Genomic DNA, 24,358 nt, shown 5'->3' with positions numbered 1-24,358 from the left:
TGGCCTTCTACTGTGGACACAACACAGAAGAGGTCCAAACTGCTCTAGAATACACAGTGACATGAGTATATCTGAAATAGAGTTAGAAGCCTATATGATATATGAAATATATATGAATATATATGGATATAAGTAATATTTCCATTACATACTCCCCCCTCTTGATCATTCATTGATCACTAAGAATAAACCGTAACAAAAAGACCAATCACACACATCCATCCCTACACCCCCGTCAAGGTTTAAGTAGAGATTTCCTAAACCATCACAGAGGAATGCTTTGTTTTCCCAGAGGACAGACTCTGAAGTAATCATCAAGCAAATGTATAGAAAACAGAGAGATGTTCATATTTATACGTTAACAGGTTTACCAAGTACCAAGATAAACAGGCTCATCATCTGGAAAAAAAAAAATTGTTCAAGGAATATCTGAAATAGACAGTATCTGCAAACATGTCTGTGCACTTTCTGTGTTTCTGTTGGGTGCCCAATTTGACAAAGGTCATCGTACATATGGACAGGAAAAGGGACCTAAAGGTAAACTAAATCTCCAACGGGACCGAAGTGCAACATGAGTTTGGAGTCGGTGAGGTTCACCAGAAAGGATCTGAAATATAATGTGTGTTCAGTTTGTTTGGACTTTGTCTCATTAGGTAAAATTATAAAAATGGGCGCTTTTATGTTAAAAGACGCTTTCATTTTGAAGGCGATAGGAAGTAAAAAGACGTTTATACTGGTTACTTCTGGACGAAGAAACATAGCCTCATCTTAAACTAATCTCTTGTGTTTTGAACCGAGTTGGAAACCAAATTACTGTAATCAGTGAGCTCAACTAGACCTTTGTCTTAAGTAGGCCTGTATGTGAAGGTTAGCAACATTGTCAAAAGCTGTAAGATTTCTTTTGCAATAGCTGCAATAAATTTGAATGTCAGCGTAAACTTTCAAACCTGTAGTTTATGAACAATTTGCACATTTTTGTGGGAGTTCTGTTGTAGGCCTCATATTCTAGCACTGTACTGGAGATTGTCACTGTTCAAAACGGTTAAAAAGGCTCATTTCATAACTTTATTTGAATAGTAAAGTTAACTCATTTTCAGACTTCAGATCAAATGTTATTGGAATATTTGAAGTCTCAAAGGGATAGAATGTTAAAGTAATACCTTTGTTTTTTATTTCCTTCTTAGATCTTATGGTGTGTTCAGAGCAAAGGTTTAAGAATTACAGTGTTGTAATATAAAGATTTTCACACATTTTCATTTTTCAGTTCAGTTCTGTTATTAATTAGTGATTAGAAAGTTCATAATTGAACTGCATTTAAAAAGGTGTTAAGTGATTGTAATATAATATCCGCTTTATAATTTGCATACTCATGACATTTTAGTTACTTCATGTCAATGTATAGACAAGTTGCTAAGGATAAACATAAGACCTTGTAGCTTTAAGATGCTCAGGTGAGCTGGGGGGTGCTACGAGCCTGGGGGGTCTGTGACATTAGAGCCCAGAGGAGCTCACAGTTTTTCTGGCTGTGTTTGTGGAAAAGGGGGGAGACTGTGTACTTAAGTTCATATGTATTTTATTCTCTGTTTTTTGTATTTTGTTAAATAAATGTGAGAAGGTGAACTTTAGTAGAGGAAAGCCTTTTTCCAACAGGAGTTAGTGACAGATGACCTGTGTTGAGGAAGATTGACCCAGTTCTCTGACTGTGGCTTCCTATGTGTTGTCTTCACTACTGTAGTGGCATTTTCAGAAGGAGGAGTAAGGGCACAAGAAAGATGGAAGGACTCTGAAAATGGACAGGAGAACAAGGCACCACAGGATGCTCTGAGGTCACTGAATCCAGGCCCCCTGAACGGGGCCGTGGTCTAGGTCTACATCATAATTAACACTTAATATTTAGGTTGAACCTGACAGAATACAAGGATAACTTTTACAACAACAACAAGGAGAGACAAGAAAATGATGAGTACAGTCAGGGACGCTGCTTGAGATGGTTGTTTGGTGTGTGATGACCATCAGCTGAGTCCAGGCCCTTTCTTCAGGTGAGGACGTAGAAGGAGTGATGTCAGTGAACTGTCTGTCAGAGTTCATGAACACAGGCCTAAAACATGTGCTGTGCAGTGGTTGTGTGATGTGAACCATGTGACCCATGAGCAGCGCTGGGCTTGCACTCAGGGTTGTTTTAGCTGTATGTGTGAAAGCAGAAAGTGAGAGGACGAGTTTACGTTCTTGATCTGGTTCAGGGGGTCGCTCCCACATAGGAATGTCATCAGCTTCAGAGGTGGAACAGAGCGTTTGAATTCCCCATCTGTTCATTGGTGGTTTTGGTTCTACCACTGATGTCCTCCACTTCTGGTCCTGGTCTACCTGGTTGGGTGTTGACGTGGGTCATGCACCTTTTAGGCGGCTGATGCACAGATGAGCTTTTTGCAGTGACTGAGGTGAACCCTGGTGGCTGGTTGGGCCTTCTGAAGTCTGTGACCAGCATGAAGTCAACTGGTTGAAGGCTGTGAAGTGGACCTGAGGCTGGAATGGACAGGTCCACAGCTACCTGTAGACAAATGTGTTTGAGGATGGGAGAGAAAGCAGCACAACAAGAGAGCAGATCATGTTCCAAATGAGAAGCAGGAAAGGGTTTGGAGATTCAGAGCAGAATCTCACATGAGGAGATGAGTCAAACAGAATGTGAAAGGGGCTGAGACTGTCTGTCACAGGTTCACATGCACAGACCCAACAGAGCACCAGTGTGGGTTTAGTGCTTTAGGTCCCCACTTTGACACTGGGACACACCCAAGGGTCAATGTCACCAACAGCTGTTCAGGCTGAGCTGTTAGGAGGAAAAAGAACATGTGGAGAAACGAGAGAGAGTTAAGAGAGGAGGAGCTGTGAGCAGTGTGTGAGTGGAGTGTGTATGAGAGGGAGACTGAGAAGAAGGGAGAGGAGGAGTGAGAGGAAGAGAGAGGAGGAGAGAGAGGAGGAGAGAGGAGGAGAGAGGAGGAGTGAGAGGAGGAGAGAGGAGGAGTGAGAGGAAGAGAGATGAGTGAGAGGAAGAGAGAGGAGGAGTGAGAGGAAGGGAGAGGAAGAGAGAGGAATGGAGAGGAGGAGTGAGAGGAAGAGAGAGAGGAAGAGAGAGGAATGGAGAGGAGGAGAGAGAGGAAGAGAGAGGAGGAGTGAGAGGAAGAGAGAGGAGGAGTGAGAGGAAGAGAGAGGAGGAGAGAGGAAGGGAGAGGAGGAGAGAGAGGAAGAGAGAGGAGGAGTGAGAGGAAGAGAGAGGAGGAGAGAGAGGAGGAGTGAGAGGAAGAGAGAGGAGGAGTGAGAGGAAGAGAGGAGGAGTGAGAGGGAGAGACAGGAGGAGTGAGAGGAAGAGAGAGGAGGAGTGAGAGGAAGAGAGAGGAGGAGTGAGAGGAATGGAGAGGAGGAGAGAGGAAGAGAGAGGAGGAGAGAGAGGAAGAGAGAGAGGAAGAGAGAGGAGGAGTGAGAGGAAGAGAGGAGGAGTGAGAGGGAGAGACAGGAGGAGTGAGAGGAAGAGAGGAGGAGTGAGAGGAAGAGAGAGGAGGAGTGAGAGGAATGGAGAGGAGGAGAGAGGAAGAGAGAGGAGGAGAGAGAGGAAGAGAGAGGAGGAGAGAGGAGGAGTGAGAGGAAGAGAGAGGAGGAGAGAGAGGAAGAGAGAGGAGGAGTGAGAGGAAGAGAGAGGAGGAGAGAGAGGAGGAGAGAGGAAGAGAGAGGAGGAGAGAGAGGAGGAGAGAGAGGAAGAGAGAGGAGGAGTGAGAGGAAGAGAGAGGAGGAGAGAGAGGAGGAGAGAGGAAGAGAGAGGAGGAGAGAGAGGAAGAGAGAGGAGGAGTGAGAGGAAGAGAGAGGAGGAGTGAGAGGCGTCCTTCGCGGCCTTGGCCTCTTCTGAAAGACACAGGATCTGTAGAGGAAGTTCATCATGTCATTGTAGCGTTATACCCAAAACACCATTAGTCACATGTAAGCAGGTGTCACAGTCAGAAAACACAAATGTTAAGTAAAAAAAATATGAAGAAAATACACTCCTATAAACAATTAGGCCCATCGGCATCTTTACACTGTCACAACAAAATTCAGATTCACATGCTTTTCTATACTGTATCTTTTAGTATAGAGGTGCTCTATCAGATATAAAGTACACTTAAAACACTATTTCCATAGTGAAATCAAAACCATAAGCATTAATCTGGACACTCTGAATATCACCTCAAGTCTGAGCCAGCACCAAAACCCACACAAACATTTGTACCGGTACCATACACACACAACAAGAACACTAAAGCCACAAACATACAACACAAACATGTATAAACACATATCACAGACATGACAACACAACAGAGCTCTGAAAAAGCAACAGTTTTCACTCAAGGGGACCACTGTCTCTAATTTCCCTCCTAGGAAAAATGAGTGAACATACAGTTTAATACCATCCATGGTTTCCTGTCTGAGAAGATAAAACATTTTAGGGGATAATCAGATTTTAGGGGCAATGGGGTTTGGAGGGCAACTATTAATTTTTAATCAGACATACATGGTACCTATGTACTTGATGCAGTTGTATGCAGAATGACCACCAAGGATGGCATGGATCTATTAATGTGCACCATATTGAATGAAACCTGTTTTGTTTTTTTTTTGTTGTGTTTTTTTTTCCTGGCAGAAATATAAAGGAAAAATAGAAACTGATGGTGAGGGCTACCAGTCAGTGATCCAAAAGGCTTGGGACGCTGTGGGACCTAAGTCCTATTAACTCTGTGAACGAGGACGAACAACACACATGTGAGGAGTGGATTCTGTGAACAGTGGGTGAACTGAGGGTGGTTGAACTGTTGTTGAAACATGAGAGGTGCAATGGAACCATAAGATCTCTGGCCAGGAGATTTTTCTTTTTTTTTTTTTTTTTTTTTTTTTTTTTTATTATTAAGGGTGGCATGCCGTTGAAAATAAAAAATCATTATGTAAAAAAAAAAAAAAAGTCTAACAGCGAGCACAACATTGTTTTGGTGAAATACATTTGGACTGGTTCACCACTGGCTACTGTAGAAAGGATGGGTTTGTCAGATAATGTTCGTCAAAGTAAAATCCGCTTTTCCCAATATAACTAAACTTGTAGTTTCTAAATCTACCAAGAAGTTGTTTACCAAAAAAAAACCCCTAAAGATATCATTGACAACTGTTTAAAACATGTGAGTGTGTGTGCGTGGCGTAGGTGTGTGACGTCAGTATAGACAGCTGATGTGCAGACGCAGAATGTGGGTTAGTGAGCATGTGTATGACTTCTGCTGCAGGGGAGGGGGAGGAGAGGAGAGAGAGAGGGGGAGAGAGGTGCAGGTGTAGGTGTCTCACAGCCTAGTTGCTTTGGAACCCTTGTTGCCTGTATCCTCTTAGTTGCTTTGGAACCCTTGTTGCCTGTATCCTCTTAGTTGATTTGGAACCCTTATTGCCTGTATCCTCTTAGTTGCTTTGGAACCCTTGTTGCCTGTATCCTCTTAGTTGCTTTGGAACCCTTGTTGCCTGTATCCTCTTAGTTGCTTTGGAACCCTTGTTGCCTGTATCCTCCAGGTCGTTGCTGCCGGTGTCCAAACGCTGTTGTCTGTTGTATCTGTCTCGTCCACATCTCCTCATCTTGGCCTCGGCCATCTTTGCCTTGATGTTTTTGGTGACCATGGACGATGAACCAAAACTGGACCATCTGCACCACAGACTTCCACCATCAGACCTGAGCCAGCGCTGGTGTCTTCATATTCACAGTCTGGTGGATTCAGATCAAACAGTCTGTCTCAGATTAGAACCAGTCACAGTCTCACCCCAGCTGCTTTTTCATTTGGACCTGAGTTTGTTGCTGATGTTGACAGTTGCTGTGGCATGACGCTGTTGAGGTTGATGAACAGGGGGAGGGGGAGGAGAGCTGCATGCTCAGGGGGACGGACAATGGCTTCCTGCTGCCGGTGGTCTGTGGGTGTGCCATTGGCTGTGGTCGACGCAGGCAGGTGTGGTCATCTTCTGGGAGGAACTTCAGAGATGTGAGGTTGGGGTATAGAGAGGAGTGGAGAAAGGAGGAGGAGAACGGGGGTGGAGCAAAAGTTGACGCACTAGATGCAGTTTCCTGTGTGTGACAAAGAACAGTCTGTGTCTGTGTTAGGTAAAGTTGTCAAATTTAGTTTTAGTTTATTTTCTGACATTCTGACATTTTGTAAAGACAAGGTACCTTCAGAAGGAAAGCCATCATGTTCAGCCCATTCACAGACCCATTTGAAAACATCTTGTCCATATTTAGTTTTACTCATGCATTTGAATCTTGGCCCGTCACAATCCGGTGGCAGGACTTAAAATTTGCATTTCCCATCTAACAATAACACAAAAACACGAATTTCTTAAACTACTTATTCATGTCCCCATTGGAACATTAATCTTCCAGACACGACGATCTGGGCCGCAAAAACTTTAAAATGATGAAATTGTCAAATCCGGTGCTTTACCAGGCGTTGGGCATCCCCAACTTACATTACGTCGCTACGTAACTACAACAAAATAATTAATTCCCTACAATAAAGAAATTACTCAGTCAGCATCGACTTTGACCGACAACAAGATTCACAATGTCATGAGCTTTACCCCCACAAAATTATCAACCATAGAATAATAAGTAAGAAAATTTGAAAAAACAAGTAGAAAATCCAGCTCTTTTTTTGTTTCTGGTCCAATTGTTTCAGCTGATTGTGACTCACAGAACCCCCTTCAGAAAGCCAATTGGGCCTGTCCAGACCGTCAGACACTGAACTCTTTCAGAACCATATTTTCCTCATGTCCTCCACTAAAGGCCCTGTCAGAACCTGTACGCCTTTGCTTTGCTTATTGCCCAGAGCCAAATCCTGGTTTGGTTGGTTTGACTAATCCAGGTGACCCTCCGTAGGAAGATCCCACGGATGCTATCCGGCACGGCCGCGTGGTTGGGCACAAAACAAAGGACACCGAACAAGTAACCAGTTAACCTCCCACCTAGGCCCTAGTGAGTGCTCAATTGCTAAATAGGTTAAAAGTGTTAGTTGTTATGTCAACCGGTTGACTGCGTTCCAAACGCTTTACCCTTTTATCCATTAAATCAGCCTAACCATGAAACGCCGTGACGCCGCACTGCCACGTCTCCTGATTTAACCATATTGAACACAGGCGTCCCTGTGCCTATCACACTTAGTTTCTCAGGTACAAGTGGATTAAAAACCCGTGGACCTAACCACGTTAAGTCTGACTGTAATACCAGACTTCTTTACTACAGGCCCCTAATGACAGTCAGCCCCAGTAGACAGACATGACATTTAATTTAATTAAATTTTTTCTTTTTTTTTTAAATTTATTTTTGTTTTATTTTTATTTTTATTTTTTTTTTCTTTTTCTTTCCCCAATTTGATTAATAAGCAAATGCTTCAAAATATATCTCACCCTTCAGACGAGGAAGTAGAGTATTGAGTTCGTTGAACAGACGTGAAGTGGACCAGTTTGACTCCAGGTGTCAGACCCTCTGGTCTCTGAAGATTTTCAGTGAGGTAGAGGAGAACCCCTAGATGGTGGATTCTTGGTGGCTAACCTGTCCGACGCCTTCCAGTGTCACATGGCGGATCTTCAGCTATCCCACTTCTGACACCAATTGTTATGGAAAAAATATTACTCTACTAATTCGTCTATAATAAAGAAGGATAAGTTCAAACGTTCAGTGTCAAAGAAATCCCTTTATTTGGAGCTCCATAGAAACAGATCCCCCTCAGACAAAGACTGAGACAGTCTGCCCCCAAAAATACAAATCACCCTGTAGTCTTCTGTCTGCCATGAGAAAATGATGATGTGTGCAAAGTGTTTTGGTTAGTGTCAGGAACTGAGAGATCAGACCCCTGTGAGAAATGTTGGTTTGGCCTTCTACTGTGGACACAACACACAGAGGTCCAAACTGCTCTAGAATACACAGTGACATGAGTATATCTGAAATAGAGTTAGAAGCCTATATGATATATGAAATATATGAATATATATGGATATAAGTAATATTTCCATTACACACGACAAATACAAGTTATAATTTTACTAAAACAAACCAAAACTGACAGAACTTCCATTTTTGGACGTTATACTATAGCCTTACTAAAAAATGATTTTTGGTGCGTGTTAGAAAAAACAACACCTTAAAATGTTTTAAATCAGCCTGAAATACACCAGAGTGTTTGGACATGATTCCAAAAATGTCTAAAATGTGATTTAGGATGTTCTAAATGACATAATAAACACTCTCTGGTGTATTTCAGTTTAATTTAAAACATTTTAAGGTGTTTTTTGATTATGCTCCAAAAATCATTTTTAGTAAGGCCATAGTATGATGTCCAAAAATGGACATTTGGTACATGACTCCACAAATGTCTAAAATGTAATTTAGGATGTTCTAAATGACATAATAAACATTCTCTGGTGTGTTTCAGGTGGATTTAAAACATTTAAGGTGTTTTTTGAACATGATGAAAAAATCATGTTTTAGTAAGGCTATAGTATGACATCTAAAATGTCCATTTTTGGACATCATACTATAGTATGTGCTCGAAAAAATGAAAATCTGGTCATATTTTTTAATACCTATGTGTGGTTAGTTTTCATATATGTGTGGATAGTTTTAATAAATGTGTGGGTAGTTTTCATAAATGTGGGGGTAGTTTTCATGTGTGTGGATAGTTTTAATAAATGTGTGGGTAGTTTTAATAAATGTGGGGGTAGTTTTCATGTGTGTGGGTAGTTTTAATAAATGTGGGGGTAGTTTTCATGTGTGTGGGTAGTTTTCATAAATGTGGGGGTAGTTTTCATGTGTGTGGGTAGTTTTCATATATGTGTGGGTAGTTTTCGTGTGTGGGTAGTTTTCATATATGTGTGGGTAGTTTTCATAAATGTGGGGGTAGTTTTCATAAATGTGTGGATAGTTTTCTTAAATGTGTGGGTAGTTTTCATCTACATGTGGGTAGTTTTCTTAAATGTGTGGGTAGTTTTCATACGTGGGTAGTTTTCATACACGTGTACACAAACTGAGTTTCATAGATTTTATTTGTAAAATCAAAAATATAAAACATCTTTGTAAAACACCAAAAACATTTCATTACCACAGCGTTGTCTGCTGAAACCAGTCAAACAGTCAAAATAAAGCAGATTTACAGCTGAAACAGGACGGTCAGCTGATCCGGGTCCAGTCTTCAGAACAGTTTGGGCAGCCGTCTCAGTCGGCTCAGGTCCAGGATGTTTCAGAACAGTTTGGGCAGCCGTCTCAGTCGGCTCAGGTCCAGGATGTTTCAGAACAGTTTGGGCAGCCGTCTCAGTCGGCTCAGGTCCAGGATGTTTCAGAACAGTTTGGGCAGCCGTCTCAGTCGGCTCAGGTCCAGGATGTTTCAGAACAGTTTGGGCAGCCGTCTCAGTCGGCTCAGGTCCAGGATGTTTCAGAACAGTTTGGGCAGCCGTCTCAGTCGGCTCAGGTCCAGGATGTTTCAGAAAAGTTTGGGCAGCCGTCTCAGTCGGCTCAGGTCCAGGATGTTTCCCACAGACCCGTCCGTCCTCCGTCGTCGGTTCTCTTTGTCCTCGCTGCCGTTCCGTTCGGAGGCTCTGGATAAAAGCTGCATCTTCGGCCGCAGGTCTCGAATCAGCTGACTCTGTGGGAGGAGCTTGGTGTTCTGAGTTTCAGTCAGCGGCTGCCGAACTGCTGCCCCCTGAGGCTCCTCCCCCTCCTGAAGCTCCTCCCGCTCTGGGTCCTCGATCAGTCCGTACCTCCTCATGTACTTCCTGGTGGCCACAGACATGTTGCTAGGCGACAGGAGGGAACCTGCGGAGGACGAGGAGGCGGGGCCCAGTTTTGGGACGTGGCCTCCTAGTGACAGCCTGCTGAGGTGGGCGTCGCTCAGGTAGCGCAGGGCGATGGCGTTGGCCTCTAGGCTCAGGTCCACGCTGCCGCTGGGGAACAGGGCACTGACCCCCGGCTCGCACACGCTCAGTCTGGACAGAGCCGCCACCGCCCCCGGGTCGATGGACGCCAGAGTACTGAACGACAACACGAGAGAGAGAGAGAGAGAGAGAGAGAGAGAGAGAGAGAGAGAGAGAGGACACGCCCACAACAGACGTTAGAACACACAGCTCCTGATAGAATCTGAACAGAAACAAAGGATCACCAGCACTGAGGGACCACCAGTGGTTACTACGGTTACTGTGGTGACTGTGGTTACTATGGTTACCATGGTCACTATGGTCACTGTCAGCCCGTCATCAGTCCGTCATCAGTTCACCATCAGTCCGCTATTAGTCTGTCATCAGTTCATCATCAGTCCGCTATTAGTCTGTCATCAGTTCATCATCAGTTCGTCATTAGTCTGTCATCAGTCTGTCATCAGTTCGTCATCAGTCTGTCATCAGTCTGTCATCAGTTCGTCATCAGTCCGTCATCAGTCCGTCATTAGTCCGTCATTAGTCTGTCATCAGTTCGTCATCAGTCAGTCATCAGTTCATCATCAGTCCGTCATCAGTTCATCATCAGTTCGTCATTAGTCTGTCATCAGTCTGTCATCAGTCTGTCATCAGTTCGTCATCAGTCCGTCATCAGTCCGTCATTAGTCCGTCATTAGTCTGTCATCAGTTCATCATCAGTTCGTCATCAGTCTGTCATCAGTCTGTCATCAGTTCATCATCAGTTCGTCATCAGTCCGTCATTAGTCCGTCATTAGTCTGTCATCAGTTCATCATCAGTTCTTCATCAGTCCGTCATCAGTTCGTCATTAGTCTGTCATCAGTCCGTCATTAGTCCGTCATCAGTCAGTCATCAGTTCATCATCAGTCCGTCATCAGTTCATCATCAGTTTGTCATTAGTCTGTCATCAGTTCGTCATCAGTCTGTCATCAGTTCATCATCAGTCCGTCATTAGTCCGTCATTAGTCTGTCATCAGTTCGTCATCAGTCTGTCATCAGTTCATCATCAGTTCGTCATCAGTCCGTCATCAGTCCGTCATCAGTTCGTCATCAGTTCGTCATTAGTCTGTCATCAGTTCGTCATCACTCCGTCATTAGTCTGTCATCAGTTCATCATCAGTTCGTCATCACTCCGTCATTAGTCTGTCATCAGTTCACCATCAGTCCGTCATCAGTTCATCATCAGTCTGTCATTAGTCTGTCATCAGTTCGTCATCAGTCAGTCATCAGTTCATCATCAGTCCGTCATCAGTTCATCATCAGTCTGTCATTAGTCTGTCATCAGTTCATCATCAGTTCGTCATTAGTCTGTCATCAGTTCGTCATCAGTCTGTCATCAGTTCGTCATCAGTCTGTCATCAGTTCACCATCAGTCCGCTACTAGTCTGTCATCAGTTCATCCTCAGTTCGTCATCACTCCGTCATTAGTCTGTCATCAGTTCGTCATCAGTCCGTCATTAGTCCGTCATCAGTCAGTCATCAGTTCATCATCAGTTCGTCATTAGTCTGTCATCAGTTCGTCATCAGTCTGTCATCAGTTCATCATCAGTTCTTCATCAGTCTGTCATCAGTTCATCAGTTCTTCATCAGTCTGTCATCAGTTCGTCATCAGTCCGTCATCAGTTCGTCATTAGTCTGTCATCAGTTCATCATCAGTCTGTCATCAGTTCATCATCAGTTCGTCATCACTCCGTCATTAGTCTGTCATCAGTTTGTCATCAGTTCATCATCAGTTCGTCATCACTCCGTCATTAGTCTGTCATCAGTTCATCCTCAGTTCGTCATCACTCCGTCATTAGTCTGTCATCAGTTCATCATCAGTCTGTCATCAGTTCATCATCAGTTCGTCATCACTCCGTCATTAGTCTGTCATCAGTCTGTCATCAGTCCGTCATCAGTCTGTCATCAGTTCATCATCAGTCCGTCATTAGTCTGTCATCAGTCTATCATCAGTTCATCATCAGTCCGTCATCAGTCTGTCATCAGTTCATCATCAGTCCGTCATTAGTCTGTCATCAGTCTATCATCAGTTCATCATCAGTCCGTCATCAGTCTGTCATCAGTCTGTCATCAGTTCATCATCAGTCCGTCATTAGTCTGTCATCAGTCTGTCATCAGTTCATCATCAGTCCGTCATCAGTCTGTCATCAGTCTGTCATCAGTCCGTCATCAGTCCGTCATTAGTCCGTCATCAGTCTGTCATCAGTTCATCATCAGTCCGTCATTAGTCTGTCATCAGTCTGTCATCAGTTCATCATCAGTCCGTCATTAGTCTGTCATCAGTCTATCATCAGTTCATCATCAGTCCGTCATCAGTCTGTCATCAGTTCATCATCAGTCCGTCATTAGTCTGTCATCAGTCTGTCATCAGTTCATCATCAGTCCGTCATCAGTCCGTCATTAGTCTGTCATCAGTTCGTCATCGGTCTGTCATCAGTTCATCATCAGTCCGTCATCAGTCCGTCATTAGTCTGTCATCAGTTTGTCATCAGTCTGTCATCAGTTCGTCACCAGTCCGTCATCAGTTCGTCCTTTAACCAAATCCATTCTAAACTGGTTTTCAGTCAGACTTTACCAGATGAATGGAAAACTAAACCTACTGTCTGACACATGCACTTTGTTGAGAAAAACAAAAAATTCCTGATGTCTTGCAGAATGCTGTTCCTTAACAAAAACCAATAAATAATCCACTGTTTCTGAAAAAACACCCACATATTTTAAACTTCCTGAACAGAACAGTGCATGTTTCAGACCGCAGGTTTAGTTCCTGGTCCATGGACTGGAGCAGAGCTGTTATTCTGGACAGTCCACGGAATTAACTGTTAAACATGTACGTGTTTGGGACTAGACTGTGGTTGGCATGGACCAGGTGGGTCCAGGTCCAGGCCCAAGCCTAGGCCCAAGCCCAGGCCCAAGCCCAGGCCCAGATCCAGATCCAGATCCAGATCCAGGCCCAGGTCTTACCTGGTACTCTCCACAGTTCGGTGTCTGCTTCTGTCCTTCTCGCTCAGCTGGTCTTCGTCCACATCCACTCCCAGCTGCCGCAGACGCTGTAGAGTCGCACTAACCACTGGGTCTGGGCAGGGGGCGGGGCAGGGCCAGGGGCGGTCCGGGAGAACGCATGGACTCCTCCTCCCCGATGACGACTCCTCCTCTTTCACTTCCTGCCTGTTTTCCGATTCCTGAAGACGACTGGTCAGCTGAGTCTGAGGACGAAAACAACACAGGTGGTCATGTGACGGACAGGCTGGTGGTCATGTGACAGACAGGCTGGTGGTCATGTGACAGACAGGCTGGTGTGAGTGCGTTACCATCAGGTTGTGGTAGAAGCGGTGCTGGTCTGGATCAGGACTGAACATGCTGACACTCTCCCCCAGAACAGGACTGTGCAGACCACTGAGACTGGAACAGAACAGAACACCTTTAGACCAGACTGGATCTGACAAATGGTGACTTCATCAGTGATAAACTGTGACATCATCAATGATGAACTGTGACATCATCAGTGACTAACTGTGACATCATCAATGATGAACTGTGACATCATCAGTGACGAACTGTGACCTCATCAGTGGGTGGAGTCTCACCTGTGCTGGTCTGGAGGACACTGTGGATCCTCGTGCACTAGGACGTCCTCATTCTGAGCCTCCACCACAGGACGGTCATGTAAAGAACATCTGGAGGCTGGGGGGGGGCTGGGGGCGGAGGGGCAGGGTGTGGGTGAAGGGGGAGGGGTGAGTGAAGCGGAGGGCGGAGCCTGAACATCCCGATGGGGGAGGGGAGGTGAAGGATGGACGGAGAGCAGACTGGCACCTGGAAAGGGTCCAAACACAATCTGAGCTGTGAGACGACAACAGGACCAGGACCTGGACCAGGACCAGGACCCGGACCCAGACCCACCTGTCCCCACAGGAAACCGTCTCACCTGTTCCCACGGCCACGCTGGCGGTGCTCCTGGTCAACATGTGAGCGTCCACCCATGGGCCGGAGGACTGAAGCTTCCCCTGAGCCTCCAGGAGCATCTGAACCTGCACAGCAAGAAAAGAAGAGTTCCAGAACATGGAGCAGACAGATGCACCTCCTCCACCCTCCATGACATGGTGCTGCTCCTACCTGAGTCTGGAGGAGGCGGAGCTGGTGGTCCTGATGGAGAAAGAGCTGGTAGGCGTCCAATGGGACCACAGAGACCTGCTGTTCACAACAAGGCCTAGGACAAGAGGGACGGGGGGGCCAGGGGGGGTGCGCAGGGTCTGCAGACGAAGGGGTGGAGTCCAGGCACCACGGGACCAGAGGAGGAGGAGCAGGGAGGGCGGAGGGAGGAGAGGGAGCAGGAGGGTGGTGGGGGGAAAGAGGAGGTACAGAAGGAGAAGGATGGAGGTTAGGAGGAGGAGAATGGAGGTTAGGAGGAGGAGGGTGGAGGTTAGAAGGAGGATGGAGAATAGGAGGAGGATGGAGGTTAGAAGGAGGAGGGTGGAGGTTAGGAGGAGGAGGATGAAGGTTAGGAGGAGGAGGGTGGGGGTTAGAAGGAGGATGGAGGTTAGGAGGAGGATGAAGGTCAGAAAGAGGGTGGAGGTTAGGAGGAGGAGGATGGAGGTTAGGAGGAGGAGGATGGAGGTTAGAGGGAGGAGGGTGGAGGTTAGGGGGAGGAGGGTGGAGGTTAGAAGGAGGATGGAGGTTAGAAGGAGGGTGGAGGTTAGAAGGAGGAGGGTGGAGGTTAGGAGGAGGATGGAGGTTAGAAGGAGGGTGGAGGTTAGAAGGAGGGTGGAGGTTAGAAGGAGGAGGGTGGAGGTTAGGAGGAGGATGGAGGTTAGAAGGAGGATGGAGGTTAGAAGGAGGAGGAGCAGGCTGGTGGGGGCTGGGGGAGGAGCAGATGGTGGTGCAGTTGTAGGAGGTGCAGCAGGAGCAGGGCTGCTGCAGGTTGGAGTTGGGCGTACTGTGGAGGTGAACAGGAGGAGCTGAAGAGGAGGTGGAAGGAGGAGGAGCACACTTTCTGTCAGTGGTAGGTGGAGGCGGTCTGTGGGCGGGGCCAGGGTTCTGAGTTGAGGTGAAGCTGCTGTCAATCAGCAAAGACAGTTCAGGAACAGACGGCTGAACTCGACGAACCTGTGGAAAAAACACCAAAACAAATAAAACCATCAGAGTGTGTTTGAGATGAAGGTTCAACTAAAGGCACCGACACATGTTCTAAAGAGTTTCAAACCTGTGCATTTACACTGACACACACAAATATATATGCATTTATAGAATATCTAAAGATTAAATACAACTATCCATGAACTATACAAACCACAAAAATACAGACAGTGGAAAAAAGGCCCAAAAAAACAGCCCAACTGGACCAAAGCACGTCTGAACACACCAGTAGAACATTCCACAACAGCAGTAGAACTGTTACATACAGTTACTGACAGAGTAACAGGATACAGTTACTGACAGAGTAACAGGATACAGTTACTGACAGAGTTCACTGGTCTGTACATAAATATTCTTATCGTCTAAAACCAGCTGATCCCCTTTGTGACCTGGCGTTCCACTGACCTGCTGAGCTGGGGGGTGTGGACTGGGGGAGGGGCGGGGGGACAGGTCTTCATCTTCAACCCCAGAGTCCTGATCGCTGACGGACAGAGCGGCAGCCGGAGGGTGAACGCTGAGGAGAAAAAGTGAAGACAAATGAGGACTGTGAAATGAGATGTTTTCAACTCAAACTGACCACACCTGTTCTAAAACATATGAACAGACAGAAAAAACAACACTAAGCCCCTGTACAGGACCATAAACATCCCATAACCGGAGTCATCCTATGATTACCAGAATCAGATGTGAGGCGTTTACAGTCCCTTCGGAAATGTGAATTGCTGACCTCTATGACAATGGCATATTCATGTCTTTCACCAATCTTATTGATAAATATCAGATCCAAAACAGAGACTTTTTCTGCTACTTACAGATTCGTGACTTTATGTCCAAAATGACACCTCAGTTTCCTAATGCTCCAGGAATAAATCCAAGTGACTCAACTTTAGAACATCCTAAAGCACTGAAGGGAATCATTTCAACTGTATATAATAAATTTCAAAATATTCAAAACAAATCTACCCACGGGTACAAATAAAGTCACCTTGAACCTTGATTCAAAATTCATTTTCCTCAGTTTTAAAAAGGAGAATGGGAAACTCAGTTAAATTTAACAATTTGTGACAGTAACTATTGGAGAGAGGCATCATAAGATAAGTTTGTACGCCGATGATGTCCTCATTTTCTTGACTCAACCTGAGGTGTCCATTCCTTCTCTCATTGAGATTGTTGGCGAATTCGGTGCCATTTCAGGCTATAAAATCAATTTCAACAAATCAGAAGTCATGCCTTTGGGCACTTTAAATGAGAGACCTAAAGTCCCCTCTCCTTTTCCTTTCACTTGGTCACCGGATGGATTTGTATACCTAGGCATAAAGATAACACCTAATTTTGACAAGATATATAAATGTAATTTTGCTCCACTCTTTGACTGTATTAAATTGGACGTTGAGAGATGGAAGGCTTTGCCTCTCTCCTGGTTGGGTCGTGTTTCACTCCTGAAGATGAATGTCTTGCCTAGACTGTTATACCCAATTCAAATGATCCCAATTCTTTTTTCAAACAAAATAATCCAAACTTTAAATGGCTGGATGAGTTTGTTCATTTGGGCTGGGAGGAAGCCGCATTTGAAAATTTCCACATTATGTCTTCCATCCTCAAAAGGAGGCCTTGACCTCCCAGATATAAGGAAATATCAGATCAGCGCTCATATGCATGCTGCAGCAGACTGAGTTCAAACTCCTGTCTCTCTCTGGCTCAACATAGAGGGCTCCATGTCCAAATTTCCTTTAAAAAATTTGATGTTTTTGAAAAAACTTAAAAACCTGAAGCTGTCTTGCAGTAATCCACTTTCAATTTGTACTGTTAAGGCATGGCAAATTGTTCAAAAACGTGAAGGTTGATCTCAACTAACCTCATTATTTACACCTCTGTGTGACAACCCTCTCTTCCCACCTGGAATGACAGATTTTGGATTTCAGGTTTGGGCAACTAAAGGGATCTCTGTTCTCTCAGACTTAATGGATGGGCCCTCTATGTTGTCTTTTGATCAAATGGTGGATAAATATGATATCAAGAGAGGATTTTTTTTTTGCTATTTACAAGTGAGAGATTGTGTTCGAAGGAAACATCATTACTCACGGATCAATCTATCTCAGACTTTGAAAAGCAGTTGTTCTTGCCCAGGTTTAAGGCTTCCATAAAGTCCTCTTATATTTTACTAAAAGAATATTCCAGCTCCAGTACCTCTCATTTAAGAGGGCTATGGGAGAAAGAATTGGGGATTGAAATAAATGATGAGGGCTGGGACAACACATGGAGGAGTGCGAATTCCTTAAGTGTCTGTAATCGACTAAAAGCTATGCAACTTAAAATCTTACATCATGTGCATATTTCTCCCTCTCAACGTCATACATTTAATTAAGACCTTTCTCCATTATGTCCCAAATGTCAAATTGACGTGGGTACCCTTACTCATTGTTATTGATCCTGTAGGAAAATTCAACATTTTTGGCATGTTGTAAAATGTGAATTGGATAAAATATTATGTTTCTATTACTACTGAGTGTAATCCATTGACCATGCTTGGAATGACAGATGTCACAATCATCAGAAAATATAAAGGACAACTCTATAGGATGCTCACATTTTGTGCGAGGAAATGTATTCTTTTATATTGGATCACAGATAAAGCACCTACTAAAACTCAATGGCATCGGACAGTACTTGACTATATATCCCTGGACTATTTAACCAGTCTGTTACACAGCAAAGATGAAGTGTTCCATAAAACTTGGAACCCCTTTATGTCATATATTGGTCTGGACATTTCAGCCCTTTTCCGTAGAGGAATAATGTGAACTCATGTTGCTGTCATAGTTTTTTAAATTGACTGAGTTTTCCACCTCCTTCTGATTTGTGCTGGAATGTTCTGTTCTGTTTGTTGTCTCTTTCTTTTCTATAAACAAAAAAAAAAACACAATAAATATATATTGGGGAAAAAAACAAAAAAAAACAATTTGTGACAGTCTTTGGCTTAGCATTTGACAGAGGGTTCACACATCTTCTGTCTGTGCTAAACAGTCATTTATGCAGTGTCAAATTTTACATCGCTGTTTGTGGACCAATCAAAAGACGGCACAGATTTTCTCTGATGTAAATCCAAACTGTAACCGCTGCAGTGCTGCTCCTGCCAATCATACTCACATGTTTTGGTCTTGCTCAAAACTTAATACTCTTTGGAATCATATTTTTGCTTTGATTAGCACTGTTTTGGCTAAATCAGTGTAACCACGCCCCCTACTGGCTGTTTTTGGAGTTTCCTCTCCTGCGCTGTCTTCATCCAAAGCCCAAAGTGACTCCATAGCTTTTTGTCACTATTGCCCCGTCGTATGATTCTGTTTATGTGGAAGGATCCTCTGATACCAACTTTTGTACAATGGGTGCATGATTTACTTTTGTTTTTAATGTTGGGAAAGATTCAGTTTTCTGTTCATAGACAAATTAATTTGTTTTATCAACAATGGAATCCTTTTTTCTCTACTGTCAACAGGAGTGTCCTGCTGTCTCCTATGTGCTTTTGATGGACAAATGTGTTGTTGGTTTGGATTGTACTGACTCTTGGTCAGCCCTGAGTATTGGAAAGAGGAGTTGATAAAGTTATTTATCTTGTTGGGGTTTTTTTGTTGTTGTTGTGTTTTTTTGGGTTTGTTTCCCTTCTTTGGGGGGTTTGGTAGGTTTGTTGTATAATTTGTTTGTATATGTTGTGTCTGTGTGGTTCCCTATATATGGGTGCACGTTTGTGTAAATGTATAATTTGAAATAATAAAAAAAGTTAAAAAAAAGAAAAAGAAATGTGATCATGAAGAAACCCTATTTTATATGTTTACGCCCAGTATTTGGTTTCTTTCAGAGTTCGTACATATGTTATGATGTCAGACGTACATTTCCTGTCATTTTCAAAACATCTGGTCTTGTCTTGTTGCCCACGGCAATGCCTACAGTGTCAGCATTAGCTGTCTTAATGTGGAGGAGCTAATAAGACAACAGAACAGGTCACATGTTGCTGCTATCCTTCAGTTCATTTGTTTGTTTTCCTTTTTCCTTCAGCTCAAGGTGTCGCTGTGTAACTTCAGTTTATACAGATTTATTTATTTTGGCTAAAATTTCCTTAGGGGGTAAACTATAGAGATTGACCGATATGGGTTTTTCAGGGCCGATACCGATTATTATTAGTTAGAGGAGGCTAATAACCGATATTTGGAGCCAATATTCATTTGCAGTAAAAGTGTAAAAATTGGTGTGAAAAATTTTGAATAATGTGTAGTAGGGCTGCTCGATTAAAGAAAAAAAAATAATCACGATTATTTTAGCAATAATTGAAATCACGATTATTAAAAACGATTATTTGTTAACCTTAGAGTTGTTTATTTTTTTTCTTGCAAAACAATGTAAGATATACTCTTTAAATATAAATAAAGCTTTTAACCACTAAAACAAAGTATGTTCACTTTTGTACGAAACAAAAAAATCTTTGAATGCAAATAAGTGTACTGTAAATTCAAGTATGTTTCCTTTTGTAAACAAATGGTACACTGGAATTAAACTGCTCTAGACTTGCCATAGAACTGGAGCAATAAAAAAAAAACTCACGTAAAGTGCAAATTATAAATTCAAGTATGTTCAGTGTAGTATGAAACATAGTAAATTCAGTGGCGTGCCGTGAGGTTTCAGTTAGGTTAATACAGGAGTTGCAGCGTAAAGAGATTCGGAGACTGAAGATTGCATTGCGGACGAAGTTGTAGACGGAGTTTTTTTTTTAATGTGTTTTAGTTTTTCATAAGATTATGATAAAGGTCGCGGTGGTTAAACTTTAGATGGTTAAAAAGGTTTGCTGTGTTACCGGTCGGTGCAGACACAACTACGAAACACTTTTTGCACGTAATGGGTTTTTGCTCTTCATCAAACCCAAAGTGATTCCATACAATTGAATTTGACTTGCCTTTTTTGTTTACCAAGCACTTCTGCTGTGATTCTCCTGCTATTTTTCCAGACCGCTAGGTACAACTTTCCTCTTGGGGTGGACCTGCCGGCTAGCTGGCAGCTGTAGCTTGGGGGGGGGGGCAGGGGGGGCAGAGCAGCTCATGGTAGCTTGCGTGTGCATGAATTAAACAACTCAAAATTAATAATTGTTTTTCTCGATTACATAATTTTTGTAATCATTGCGTGTAATAATCAAAATCGGAATTGAATTTCGATTAACTGCACAGCCCTAATGTGTAGCGTCATGACAAGGGGAGTGAGTGAACAGAACAAGAACAGAACTATAATTAAATCATCCTTCTCTCTAGGGCTGCACGATTAACCGATTTTAAATCGAAATCGGATTTTTTAATTAGGACGATTTTTAAAAAAGGGAAATCGTAAAATCGATTTCATCCCTCTCATGTCTGTGGGCCGCGCGCTTGCGGGCTCCCGTAGGCTCCTCCTTCTATCAGTGACAGCGGTCTGTCACAGAAGTCCGTGTAATGACCGGACTTTAAATGTGTTATTGAGCCCGCAGTACTTATAGCAATGTAAGCCGTGGCTTCACGCACGGATCCCGCAACTGAAATAGAACTGCATGCAGATCACTCATCTTCCGTTGTCCCGGATCCGTACCGTACTGTCTTCTTCCGATCCGGGTCCGAGTCTCGGGGTCATCAGCCTCAGCAGAGGAGCTCAGACAGCCCTGTGCCCACACACATCCACCAGCTCCACAGATATAACCCCTCCAGTGTGTCCTGGGTCGGTCTGTTCCACGCAGATCCCCCAGTTTAAATAGAACCGCATGTGGATCACTCATATTAACGTGGTCCACGCACACACGCACGACTGATGCCTGTCACTGACTTATATTGGTATCACTTCTGTGGGCCCAGATACCCAGAAATTTTTTTTAATAATAATAATAATAATAATAATAATAATAATAATAATAATAATAATAAATAAATAAATATTTGTTTTTAATAATTAATTTAGTCCTCTTACTTGCTAAATTTTTCATTCACAAATGTAAGCTCTGTAACACAAAACCAAATATTATTTATTTTTTGAAAGATGTTGAACTTTATTTAAAAGCTGTTAGATAAATTTTGAAACAAAAAGGCAGGTATAAAAAACATAAGTATTTGCTCTGATTTGGACATTGTATTATAGTGTAATCCCCCTGGCAACTTATGTTATTTTCTTGTTGTATACATTGTTTGTATACTCTACTTCATTCAATAAAGATTTAATTAAGAAAAAATAAACTTCTTTCGGTTCATCATGTGATACCATCACAGATTTGAGGTCAGAGCAGTGCCTTGCATTGTTGGGTGCTCACGAAAACGACATGCTGACTTCTGTTGTCTTTTGTAGTTTTACCCAAAAATCAAAATCAAAATCGAAAATCGAATTTTTAGAGGAAAAAAATCGGGATTTTTTTTTTTTTGCCAAAATCGTGCAGCCCTACTTCTCTCCTTGTCAAACCAAATTCCTGAAAAGCCGTGCTGATTGACTGGTATCAGGTCAAAGCAGGGACATCATCTGCAAGCAACATTTATGGTGACAAATGGGCCTAAGGAATGGACCCAAGACAACAAAACCTAAGCCCATTGGCATCTGTTCTTCATCAGAGCCATCTTCCCTGTCGTGGTAAATTAAGGAACACAGGAACTGGGTGTTTACACTTGTCCACTCCTTACCATTGAACATCTGTGTCTTATTTCTTCTGTTTATCCAGAAGTGGAGAGAAACCCAGAAAGAGACTGAATAACCAAAATCCTTATCCGTGCCATGTTAATAGTGTAACAGTAATGTGTTAACGTTGATTGTACTCAGCATGTTAACCCTTTGATGCATGTCTATGCAAGAGCCCATTTGCCTGACCTGTGACCATATATGTGTGTCCTGTTCATGTTCACTATGAATTATGTTGTAACTCAGAGTAACACTGTTAATAACACGTCTGATAATGGTGCTTATCTTACTGATGCTGAGTGAGGTTACAGCTGACGTATAAGTTTAATCTTATTTAAGGATGAAGAAGTTTTCTTACAAGTTTGCACAAGGTCCTCTCCCCCTCTCTCTCCCAAAGAGGAAAGAGAAACATGACACTTTTGGGAGCATGCAAATGACCTGCGAGGTGGGCTGGACTGGCGCCAAAACAGACAAAGAAGACAACGCCCAGAGATATCGATGACTCATCAATATGCACGAGGAAGGCGTGCCGGGCTGGTTCCTGGCAAAACTATGAAAGAAAATGAAACAATCTCTCATCAGAGCTTTTTCCATCTTTCCCGGCTCTCAACTTCTCGGAGAGCTTTTTCATCTCTCTCGGCTCTCAAACTTCCCAGTTGGAGCTTTTTCCATCCCTCTCGGCTCTCAACTTCTCGGAGAGCTTTCTCCATCCTTCTCGGCTCTCAAACTTCTCCTGGTGAGCTTTCCAGAACCCAGCCACCAGGGCCAGCTTTCCACCTCCTCCGGCCACCAGAGCTTCAGACCTCCAGAGCTCCAGCGCGAGCACGCTGCTCCACAGCCTGTTGCTGCTTCGAACTCCGTCAGAAGATGTCATCCCAACTTCATCCGTCCGCTGTCAAGGCCGCGCCAGCTGCTGCATGCTCCTTCTCCACAGGCGCAACCTGCATCCTTCAAGACCTGCAACTTGTAAGGAAACTTGCTCCTGACTTGTCTGAGTTGGTGTAATTTCCAATTTAAGTAGAGTTACCTCAACTTAACCTCACTAACGTTACAATATCTTTAATATAGCCCATCTGTCAACTTAGTCTACGTTTCTCCTACCCATAATCCCTTTTGTCTTACTTGTCTCTTGTCTTTGTCTAATTTTGTCTGTCTTAGTTTAGTTAATAAATTCTTTATGTGTGTATAAATCCGCTGCTTCAGTTATTTTTGTGTACTGCCTCTTTTCACACTCGGGTTCCCTGTATAGTCAACGGCTCACTAACTTTGAAAGGTTTCCAAATTATTGGTTTGGGTTGATTTAAGTTTAAGATTTAAAGCTCTACCGTATGATGTGGCATTTTTACACTTTTCTTTTGTCATCTTAAAATGCTCCTAATAAGTGTGTGTCAAACTAAAATGGAAAAGAAATCCACCAGGTATTGAAACTCAAAAATGTTTAATTCTCGTATATTTCTGATAAAAGTCTGACCAATCATTTTAGTCGGTCCGAATAAAATAATTGGCCGAACCTGACTGAGCCTCCTGTCAATCATCCATTACGGCCGTCCAGCATCCGATCCATTATCGCCGCCTCACATCCGATATGTGTCCCTCTGAATCTGACGCTTCATTCGCGCTGCTTCTCCTGTCACTGACCACAGTCTACTGTCTAGGATGTGTTTGGATAGAACTGACATGCACATGTGGAAGGGAAGAAACGGATTTATGAACAGAAACGACAACTGAGGGGCACAAACGGGAGTCTGATGAATGAAGGCTGGAGATAAAAGTGCAGAAGTCAGCTGTACTGGACTGAACAGGTCTGCATAAAGCTCAGGTTTTATGACGGTGGGACTCATACAGGTACATGTACATGGTGTCACACATGTAAGATGATGTAGGATGATAATTGTATGGACTATGAAACTTCAAATGTCCACGGAAAATTCGCAGAGGCCGCGCGTTCACAGTGCGCGCGCCCATCCCATGGGCACTGCAGCAAAGACCCTGACCCAGTACTGCACAGACCAGGTCTACTGATGGAACAGGAGCCGCGGGCCCGCGGCAGGTGGATGATGCATCTGATTACTGAGGGAAGGGGTCTGCGGACACGCCAAAACGGACCGGATCTCCGCCTCTGCTTCCTCCTCTGTTTTCATCGCGCATCAGATTAGAGGAGGAGAGAGGAGGAGGAGCCTCAGAGCTCAGGCAGAGGGAAGTGGGCGGGGCTTTGGAGAGAGGCGGGTTGTTCATGTTCAAACTTCTGCTAAGTGCTGTGAGAAATGCCACATTGGTAGGTATAGCTTTAATAGTTAGATGTGGGCATCTTCAGCTATAAATCTGTAATAAAATCAACCAATAAATCAACGCTCCTTTCTTACATAAATTGGGTTCCTTTCTTACAAATGCAAACACTGAACTTCATTTAAATGCCTAAAACATGTTTATTTAATCAAACAAATTGAAAATAATAGCTCCAGAAGTGCATGGATTTCCTAGACTCAGAAGCATCTCTTATAAAGTTGAATAAAAGCTTAAATAAATAGCTCCCTTAAATTTTTCCACAGTAAATAAAGTAAAATTTAAATATAA

At 43.5% G+C, this 24,358-nt stretch overlaps 1 protein-coding gene across 1 annotated transcript in view; it reads right to left on the bottom strand.

Moving 5' to 3' along the window:
• Positions 1-9,145: 9,145 nt before the first annotated feature.
• stil (STIL centriolar assembly protein) overlaps positions 9,146-24,358 on the bottom strand; it is a 34,430-nt gene continuing 19,217 nt past the window's right edge. Inside the window, exons 10-17 of the mRNA XM_030129577.1 lie at positions 15,524-15,632; positions 14,429-15,088; positions 14,099-14,386; positions 13,911-14,013; positions 13,573-13,798; positions 13,297-13,387; positions 12,950-13,191; positions 9,146-10,065 (exon numbers count right to left, since the gene is read on the bottom strand). Coding sequence (XP_029985437.1) covers positions 9,519-10,065; positions 12,950-13,191; positions 13,297-13,387; positions 13,573-13,798; positions 13,911-14,013; positions 14,099-14,386; positions 14,429-15,088; positions 15,524-15,632 — 2,266 coding nt within the window. The 3' untranslated portion in view covers positions 9,146-9,518. The remainder of the gene's footprint in view (positions 10,066-12,949; positions 13,192-13,296; positions 13,388-13,572; positions 13,799-13,910; positions 14,014-14,098; positions 14,387-14,428; positions 15,089-15,523; positions 15,633-24,358) is intronic.

Source organism: Sphaeramia orbicularis, unplaced genomic scaffold (assembly GCF_902148855.1).
Source record: "Sphaeramia orbicularis unplaced genomic scaffold, fSphaOr1.1, whole genome shotgun sequence".
Lineage (NCBI taxonomy): Eukaryota > Metazoa > Chordata > Actinopteri > Kurtiformes > Apogonidae > Sphaeramia > Sphaeramia orbicularis.
The sequence above is the reverse complement of the archived record's forward strand: the minus strand, read 5'-3'. Positions and strand labels throughout refer to the sequence as shown.